This window comes from Saccoglossus kowalevskii, chromosome 18 (assembly GCF_978046115.1).
Source record: "Saccoglossus kowalevskii chromosome 18, keSacKowa6.1, whole genome shotgun sequence".
Lineage (NCBI taxonomy): Eukaryota > Metazoa > Hemichordata > Enteropneusta > Harrimaniidae > Saccoglossus > Saccoglossus kowalevskii.
The window spans coordinates 16,565,051-16,575,377 of NC_140658.1; the positions used below are offsets into that span (position 1 = coordinate 16,565,051).

The following is a 10,327-nucleotide window of genomic DNA, read 5'->3' on the forward strand; positions in this document are numbered from 1 at the left end:
TTGTTAAAAACCGCAAGTCCAATTGCTTTGATATTACGTATATAGATACTACATGTGGTCCTCTCTCAGATTTGTTCATTTTGTAATGATATCTTTAATTCTCTAATTTTGGTGAATATTTTTGTCATTTTTGGTAAAAAGTGATATTTTAAACTTCTTGTTAAAAACCGCAAGTCCAATTGCTTTGATATTACATATATAGGTACTACATGTGGACCTCTCTCAGAGTTGTTCATTTTGTAATGATATCTTTAATTTTCTAATTTTGGTGAATATTTTTGTCATTTTTGGTAAAAAGTGATATTTTCAACTTCTTGTTAAAAAGCGCAAGTCCAATTGCTTTGATATTACATATATATGTACTACATGTGGACCACTCTCAAATTTGTTCATTTCATGATGATATCTTCAATTCTCTAATTTTGATGAATATTTTTGTCATTTTTGTAAAAAGTGATATTTTCGACTTCTTGTTAAAAACCACAATCGTTTATGGTGAAAAATTATATTTTTGAATTCTTGTTGAAAACAGCAAGTCCCATAGCATTGATACTATGCATATTGTTCATTTTCTAATGATATCTTCTGTTCTTTAATTGAAATGTGCATTGCTAACAGCGGAGCTATCTCAGCCGAGAGGCTGCTTGTTTAAGATTGCCAAGATCATTGGAGTACCATTTTGGTTTAATTTTTTGATGTTTTTTGTTTTTTCGGGCCATGAATTGTAGTATAATTATTTTGATTAGTTTTAGCAGTTTCACAATTCGTTACAGCATTTGTTTGAAGAAGAAAAGACATTTGACAGTGATCCGAAAGTGTCAAATTAAGTGGATGTATTTGAAAAAAGGAAATGTGCTTAAATAAGTTGCTACTAACAATAATATAATCTACAATACTACGTCCTTTGCTTTGATAGCAGGTAAATTTGCCAGTGAGGTCCCCTATGCACCTTCCATTTAGTATAATTAGGTCTGCACCAATACACAGTTCTATCAGTTGGTTACCATACTGGTTTTTAACTGTTAGATCTTGTGTTGTTCTTTCTCTGTATGGGTTTTTAGTATTTCCAGACTGCTGGTAAATAGGGTTGTTGAAAGATGCCACATCTTTTTCATTTTTTATACGTGCATTAAAGTCTCCCGTAAGCATTACTGAGCCAAATTGAGAATATCTTGTGATATCATTTTCCAGTAGTTCAAATAGGTTAGAATTTTTCCAACGAAAAATGCTGGATGACTGAGGACTCAAGTATAATGCACACAGAAATATATCTTCATCTAGTTGAAAGAATTCTTTATCTAGGCGAGCCCAGATAAAGTCATCACTGCTACTTGCCATTTGTTTTACACCCTGTTTATACAAGTTTTTAAAATACATAACAATCCCACCAGAGTTGGTACGAGCATTTTTATGTTTTTTCCTCCTAAAGGAATGAAAGTGGCAATAGTTGGGGATTTTAATCTTTGAACCAAAATTAGTTTTGGTTTCAACTAAACTAACAAAATCAAAATCACTAATACTATTTAAAAAATCTACGTCATTAATTTTCTGGACTAGACTGCCATAAATATTCCAAGTCGAAAATTTTAAACTGGACTTCATTGTGGAATGGCAGATAAAAAACAAAAACAAAAAAAACAGTAAGTAAGAGCAGATAAAGAGTGTTAAATACACTATTCTAGGTCAAATGTAAATATGTAAAAGTTACCTATTTCAGTGTAACATGCAGACAACTGGATTCAATTGTGGATAATGTTCATAATGCTGGTGAGTAAGTTCTCTATATGTTTATTTCTCGAGTTTCTTTGGTTACTTTTATAGTGTTTGTTGTCTTGTCTATATACCTGGCGTTGAGTGTTTTTTACTCTGAGATCTGGATTTTGCATTGAGTGAGTGTTGGATGGCTTGCCTCCAGGTTGCGAAGTTATGGTTCTGTATACATATCGTTTTATATTGCTTGCAATGAATCTGGTTCCTCTGTGGTTGGGGTGTACTTTGTCTTCAAATAGATATGTTTTGATGTTATTTTCGTTGTCAAGGAAGTTATGGTGAATATAATATACCTCAGTATTCCCAAACAAGTTCAACCTCTATGACGATATTCTGCAGGATATTGTCAGGCTATGTAAATTATAACGCACTTAGAGGGTCTCAGACCGCCATTTCTGCAATGGCGCGTTTATGAAATCTGGGATAAAATCGTAATCATTTGACACTGAACTTGTAGCTGAAAATCGCACAATCTAATATCACTGAAAGGCAGGGAACTACAGAATCCATGCGACAATACGTAGATGTCCTCTATTACTAAGTTTAATTTGTTTCGGAGAGCGTTGTATTAAAAACTAAAAGTTGAGATAATTTAATTTGCAGACACTTCCATGTACCATAGCGGTTTCTGGGGTAAGTCACATTTATATAATTTGACACGTGAATCGGCAGGAAGTGTGGTTATTCAGAAACTAAATTTGGATGTAATCTAAATGTGAAGTTGATCGATCCTAACTTGTTGGAGAAGAACGTTAAAAACAGAAGAATTCTAAGATCTGTAAATGTCACTAATTTCGTAGTTACCCATTTGCCATTGGGGGGGGGAGGGATGAGTTGGATAAAATTGGTTCTTTCTGAACTTGTTTGTCTTCTTGGCGACAAATACTCCTTTTCTAGTATCATCCATTGTTTTACATTGTATAGCTATTGTGTAATTTATATTCAGAAAATACCCCCTTCCCGGTTTTCAAATGAGTGATTCCCTAATGAAACGCAACAACATGATCATGATGCATTTCACAGTGGGTTTATATGGTAAGCCTTCGTCATCGTGTAGAATTTTGAAAATGCATAGGGCTTTTGAACTTAAAGATTGGAAAGCGTTCCTCAAAGGCCAACCCCAACTCCTACCCTGAACCCTAATACTCAATGAAGTCCCCCCCCCAATTGAATTACATATGCCCCTTTTTGAAGAGGGGTATGAACAATTAAAATGGTGGAGAGGCATTGGAGGGGCAGGGATAAGATTATTGGTGAGGTGTTCTTAAAGAACATTTACAGTTTTATTCATAGGAGACAAAGCAGCTTACAATGAAAACAGATTGGGTTTATGAATTATTTTTCGTCTCCATTCGAACACAGTCCGAAAACGGGGACTTATCCATTGACCTGTGTGTGTGTCTATGTGTCCTTGCGTCTGAAAATACATCTTAGACATGCCTGGACTGATTACATTCAAACTTTACACATACATCATACATATGTACATCAATTTGTTTCACGATCTGATTCAAGATGGTTGAATGGCTGCAATTTCTGTACTTACCTACTAACTAGAGTGAAGGTATGACTTGACTGCCAAGTTTGAATCAAATCAACCCAGCCAAAACACTCACAGAAGAGTTAAAATGCTGTTCCTGGTGAACAGTTACTTCAACTTTGGGGTCAAATTTCTTGGTAATGAAAAAAGATATCTAAAAATGATGTTTTATTCTAAATTTGTAGGAGGAGATGCATTTGGCGCAAAGCTATCCAAAAATCAGTTTTTTTGGCTGTTGCTATGGCAACGGTGGGCCAGAAATTTTTCTCGGATTTCAACTACTAACTAGGGTGAAGGTATGACCTGCCTGCAAAGTTTGAGCAAAATCGGCCAAGCCAAAAAAATCACACAAGAATTAATACATGAAAATACTGGAAATAACACACATAGGCACACAAAAGTGATTTTAAGGGCAATCCTGTGGGGCCCCCCACTTAGATATGATAACTAACAAGGAAATTAATGGCAGAAACATTTTCAAATGATGAAAAAAAAAATACTTATTATATTTAATGATATTTTTTTTAATTTTGTTTGTAACGAAAAGTATATTCTAAAATAATAAGTTTTAAATAAAAACAAACATGATTGCAATTTGCATTGCTTAGTAGCAAATGATCACAGAAGCGCAATCCACTCATACTGTGTTTCTACTTCTTCTTGAAAACCGCTAGCCCGAATGCTTTGATACTTGGTATGTAGGTACCTTGGGTGGACCCCTCTCAGATTTGTTCATTTTGTGATGATATCTTTTATTCTCTAATTTTGGTGAATATTTTTGTAATTTTTGGTAAAAAGTAATATTTTCGACTTTTTGTTAAAAACCGCAAGTCCGATTGCTTTGATATTCCATATATAGGTACTACATGTGAACCTCTCTCAGATTTGTTTATTTCGTGATTATATCTTCAATTCTCTAATTTTCATGAATATTTTTGGTAAAAAGTGATATTTTCGACTTCTTGTTAAAAACTGCATGTCCAATTGCTTTGATACTACATATCTAGGTACTACATGTGGTCCTCTCTCAGGTTTGTTCATTTCGTGATGATACTGTAGAATACTTTATTTTCGCTATTTTCGCTGAAGGGATGATTCCGTGAAAATAAAATCTAGCGAATATACATACATTCCTATATTTTACATTAATCTCATCAAAAATCAGTGAAAATAAATTCCAAGCAAAACACCCAAAAAGCCTTTTCAGCAAAAATTAATTCCAGCGAAAATAAAGTATTTCACAGTATCTTTAATTCTGTAATTTTGGTGACTATTTTTGGTAAAAAGTGATACTTTCGACTTCTTGTTGAAAACTGAAAGTCCAATTGCTTTGATATTACATATCTAGATACTACATGTGGACCTCTCTCAGATTTGTTTATTTCATGATGATATCTTTAATTCTCTAATTTTCATGAATATTTTTGTCATTTTTGGTAAAAAGTGATATTAAAAAGTGGTTAAAAACCGCAAGTCTAATTGCTTTGATGTGCATCCATCCATCCATAGTCATATTTCAGAATCCTTTGGGCCGATTCTGTTCATTCTTTGCATGTGCCTAGTACTTTATGTGGGACATATTCACATGCAGTGGTTTAGCGATTTGATTCAAAATGGCCGACAGGCAGTCATCTTGTTTTTTGAAAATGTTGTATTTTGGACATGCTTTGTCAGTTTTCATTCAAACTTGGTACATAGATTATACATGTTAGGATACATGTCCATGACAATTTCTTTCGCAATTGGATCAAAGATGGTTGACTGTCAAACATCTTGTTTGTTTTTTTAAATGTGGTATTTTAGACATGCTTTTTCAGTTTTTATTCAAATTTGACACAAAGATGCCAGAATAATGGCCATATTACTATATCTCTGTCATCCATGCACCATTTTCATTGATATTTAGTATGTCACAAATGGATAAATGTACATGTCAATTCTATTTGCAATTTGATCAAATATAGCTGACTGGCGGCCATCTTGTTTTCAGTTTAATTAAAATGTGATAACTTGGACATGTTTTCACTTGTGATCTATGTTTTAAACCAGAAGGGTCGTTACACAACACGTGTTCGAATTTGGGATACAAGTTTCAAGGACACACTCGCGACAACCCCTCCACTTTAATATGACGAACACAAAGAGAACTTTCACAAATTTAACAGGGACTGTGTCATTTTCAATGACTTGTGATTGGTTAATTAGCGATTTGACCTATCAGGTCAAAGAACTCTGTACCAGGTCAAAACATGGTGGATATTTTCCAGCATCGAGCGTTTAATTACAGTCCCTATCATTCGCTTACGATGAAACTAAATTGAAATTTATTTGCATTTCATAACAATTCAGCAAATTTATTTTTTGTACGTTAATATAATCATTACTAAGTAATAATCAAGGATGATTGTTATTAGTATCAGCAAGCTCGTTGGCGCGTCACAGTCCAATACACGCACAGGCCATCATTAAAAGAATTCAATAGGCAGTGAGGAAAGGGTGATTTTCACCCCAAATCTATTTTTTAAGGGTGCACAAAGTGTAGTAGGCAGGAATCTCACAATTGTGTGTTCTAGAGTAAATGCTGAACATGTCATCAACTATTTCTGTGAAAATCTCATTCTAACTTGGTTTGACCATCACACATTGTGGGCTACTGATTTATTCAAAATGGCCGACTGATGGTCATGCTGGTTTTTATTTTTATTTGTTTAAAGTAGATACAATGACAAGAAATAAAGTGAATGAAGAGCTTGGATTTATCAAAAGCATAAAAGGAAATTGGTTTGATGCCCAATGTATTTGTCCTTATGTGCCCTTATGTTATTCCTACATGCTAAGTCCACTTTATACTTTATATATATTTTTTCCGATTTTAATGACCTTTGACTGCCTCGAGGGTCTAACATTTTGAACATGTCATCAGCTATTTTCAGGCATGTCTAATTGGTATGGACATTTTACCTGATGCTTTAGATGTACATGATTTTGCGTTTGTGATGCGCAAAATTGAAATCATTCCCACAACTCGCCTCAGTGCTTTTAAGAGTTCAATTAATTAAGGTCTGAGTACCTTGCTTCATAATAAGAATTGTAAAATCATTATTACAATATATCTATGTTTATTGCAGGAACGAAGAAAAAGTGAGTTGTAGCAAAGCAGATGACACATATTGTTACTACAACAAGACCACAATTGGGAAAAAGCCAGGGTAACTATGTGAAGACAAATCCCATTTCATAATCAAATGGACTTGATTGTTTTTGCTAAAATTGAGAATGCAGACACACATGCTATGAATGTGATAAAACAAGTCCATTACATATTTTGAGTACATGGAATATGAATAAGATTTGGATTCAGAAGAATGAGAAGGGTTCACAGACTGCAGTGAATCATGAACAAATTTATAATGGTGGAAAGTCATATCCCTGTAGACACTGTAAAATGGTATTCACTTGTAAAAGTGATCTGTCTTGCCACAAACGAATTCACACTGGTGAATTACCATACATATGTAAAGTTTGTGGTACGGGTTTCAGTGATAAGGGAAATTTAACTTATCATGAACAAACTCACGCTGATGGAAAACAATACAAATGTATATACTGTAACAAGGAATTCACTAAAAAAGCCATCTTAATTCAGCATGAAAGATGTCACACAGGTGAAAAACCATTCATCTGTACACATTGTCAAAAAGCCTTCTGCCAAAAAAGTCATCTGATTTCTCACAACAGGATTCACACTGGGGAGAAGCCTTACCAGTGTACTTATTGTGAGAAGAGATTTAGTCAAACGAGTAATCTCCGTTGTCATGAAAAACTTCATTTAGTCCCAAAGCCGGAGGGTGTCAATAGAAAAGCGAACAACAATCAACAAATGAAGACTCATGAAAAGCCATACAAATGTAAATATTGCAAGAAAGCTTTCAGGCAAAAAGTCAACCTCACTACGCATGAAAGAACTCACACTGGTGAAAAACCATTCCAATGTAAACTTTGTGGGAAAAGCTTCAATCAGAAAGCTACCCTGACTTACCATGAAAGAATCCACACAGGTCTAAAGCCTTACAAATGTACACATTGCCAGAGAGGTTTCAGTCAGAAAAGTCATCTAATTGCTCATGTAAGAACTCATACAAGTGAGAAACCATTTCAATGTACACATTGTGGCAGGGCCTTCACACAGAAAGGAACTCTCACTGTTCATGAAAAAATACACACGCGTGATAAACCATACAAATGCAAGAAGGATAGGATTACAAATAATAAATGTCCTAATGGTGTGAGAAAACAATCAACTGAACAAGTTCATACAGGAACACCTTCACAGTCAAAAAGACTCGCTGACAATAAAATAAAATGCCATGTAGAAAATTCAAACAGGAACACAGGTTCTCTAAAGATGATTGCACAACCATCCCAGAAATCCTATGTAGCTAATGGTCAGAGTGCTATAAGGTGCTGCCCATATACTTCCTGCTTGGAAAGAGTTTCGAAACGACCTGGAGTTAGTGATCAAGGAGATATGATGAAACTATCTACTGATAATGTAACTGCAGAAGTCAAAGACCCATGCGCACTTTTGAAGATCAGAAAGATGGGTGATCATATCGATAGCAAAAGCAGCAGTAGCAAGCACAAAAAAAAGAAAAAGAAGAGTAAACGAAAAAAACAAGAGCTGCATATGAGCTCAAGAAATACACTCGTTGTACAGCACAGTAAACAAAGCACAATGAATTGTCATCCTGTTTCCTTCACAAGTACTACACTTGACACAGCTACAGTGATTCATGAGCAACGTTCATCCAGGGAAGGAAGGAAAGTGCATAAGGCATATCTTTGTAAAAAGCAAAAAGCAATAAATAGAGTATTCACTCACTGCAGTATCAGAAATGACAATTCACATTCATTGAGTGATGAATCAACGAAATACTGTTACATTAATGACTTACAGAATCAATCTAGTTCTAAAAAAAAACCACTGCCAGTGTCAGAATTATGGAATGATGCATCTGAAAATAGAGTTGGAACTGTTTTTGAAGGTTTGGGTGCAGACATTTATGAGGAACATAATTATTCTATGACTGTGCACCAATAGTTTGCCAAGAAACAAAAGAGGGAATCATGGATTTGTTCACAGGCTCACCTCAGAGCTCATCAACTTAAGGTGCTTGTCAAGAAACTTTAATTTCAGTGTAAATCGGCAGGTGGTGAAATTATTGAATTGTAGCATGAATCAGTGAGTCAACAAAGTGAATAAAAATCCCAGAACAGTAACTGGAAAAAAATTGGTACTTCTTTATTACTATAGATATGACAACCTTATTTTGTGCATCAATCTCGAATTTGAACAATTGCATACACTTAAATATTATTGACTTGTTGAATCATTTGAATTTAAAATTCAATTCAATAACTGTTATTGTGTCAAAAGCAATCTGCAATTGAGGAATTATATATCACGGTTCTCTGTATTATTAATTGAAGGCCAATGTTGTTAATGGTGCTGAAATTTGCATGTTATTACCTTGGTCTTATTCTCTGAACATCAAATTTTATCAGAATGTTGATCACCCTGCAGTGGCAGCAGGTGTATGTATATACATATACTGATTACTGTAAAATACTTTATTTTCGCTTGGAATATATTTTTGTTTCCTATATTTTACATTCACCTCGTCAAAAATCTGTGAAAATAAATTCCATACAAAACATCCAACAATTCTTTTCAGCAAAAATTAATTTGAGCTAAAATAACGTATTTCACAATATACTGATCTTTTGATCAACCATAAAATCGAACACATTTGTATCAGTACCAACCAATCAACCAGCTAAACATGTAACAACTCTACATTTGGTGGGAGTCATGTACATGCATATACGTTGTTTGTTGTACATGTATATTCAATTTTAACAGTAATTCAACTATATTGCTGGTATGTACTTGACAGACTTAAACATTCATTTATATATGATTTATATGTAGTTGTAAACACATTGTTGAAAAAATAGTTGTTTTCATATTATATTTTTGCAATTAAATTGAATATTCAAATGTATATACTAACATACTAATACTAAAACATTTATTAATACTTTGATATATGAGGTACAAATACATTGCTGGTAAATAGTTTAGTTTTAATATTTTCACACCCTCATATATACCATACTCGACTGTATTAACGCCCATGCCCAATTTTTATATTCAGGGTCACATTCGGCAAAGCGCCCACCCCTTCAAAATGCCACTAAATGTGTACATTGAATTTTGATAAACAAGGAAATTGCTGTTTCAGAAATGTAGCATGTGTATTAAATCATAGAATTATAATGTAGTAGCTTGACAGCCAGACATTTTCCATGGTTTAAACATCCTCTTCAAAGAGTCTGGAAATGCTTACATTTCGTTCAATTAAGGATGTTCAGATTTTGCAAAATACTATTTTTAACAGCCAATCAATGACACATCTTAGAAGCAGGACAGGACTATTCTGCAGATATGGGTTAAAGTGGGGGAGTTGTCACCTGCGCATACATAGGAATTGAAATTCCAGCATTTCTACAATGGTTTGAAAACATGTACATCAGCACAGCTGGTATAGAGCTGGAGATAGTTCATTCAGACATATTGTTAGGGTTGTCACTATGTCAACGATTTCCAATTTAATTATTTTTTTTTAAATTGTTGGTTTTACTTGTTGAAATGTTTATATGTTTTTTATAACCATTTAATACAAATTTATTGTACTGTTCTCTAACATTTTGACAATTTTTGTATTAAATTGATTGTTCAATCTAGTATACGTTTTTCTTATTCTTGCTGTAAGGTGTATAATTTGATAGAAAATTTGAATGCGTTCAGTCAGCATGAATTGTTTCCAAACAAACTTTCTGGTCAGTGTTCGGTGCTGATTCTTGAAATGTTTGTTATACAGTTGTGTGTAAATTTGTAAAAGCTGTTTGCAAGTTGAACACATTGGTCGAAATGTAGTAAATGTTGGCTGCTAG

The 10,327-nt window shown here is 33.9% G+C and overlaps 1 protein-coding gene across 1 annotated transcript; it reads left to right on the forward strand.

Annotated features, from left to right (window-relative positions):
• Positions 1 to 6,650: 6,650 nt before the first annotated feature.
• Positions 6,651 to 8,411, forward strand: LOC102801908 (uncharacterized). The gene is made up of 2 exons (XM_085492964.1): positions 6,651 to 7,142; positions 7,197 to 8,411. The coding sequence occupies exons 1-2, from the start codon at positions 6,651 to 6,653 to the stop codon at positions 8,409 to 8,411; spliced, it is 1,707 nt and encodes a 568-aa protein (XP_085349090.1).
• Positions 8,412 to 10,327: the final 1,916 nt, after the last annotated feature.

Coding starts and splice junctions, on each gene's coding strand:
- LOC102801908 (XM_085492964.1), top strand. CDS start 6,651: ATGAATAAGATTTGGATTCAGAAGAATGAGAAGGGTTCACAGACTGCA. Junction 7,143..7,196: donor GTCATGAAAAACTTCATTTA/GTCCCAAAGCCG, acceptor CAACAAATGAAG/ACTCATGAAAAGCCATACAA.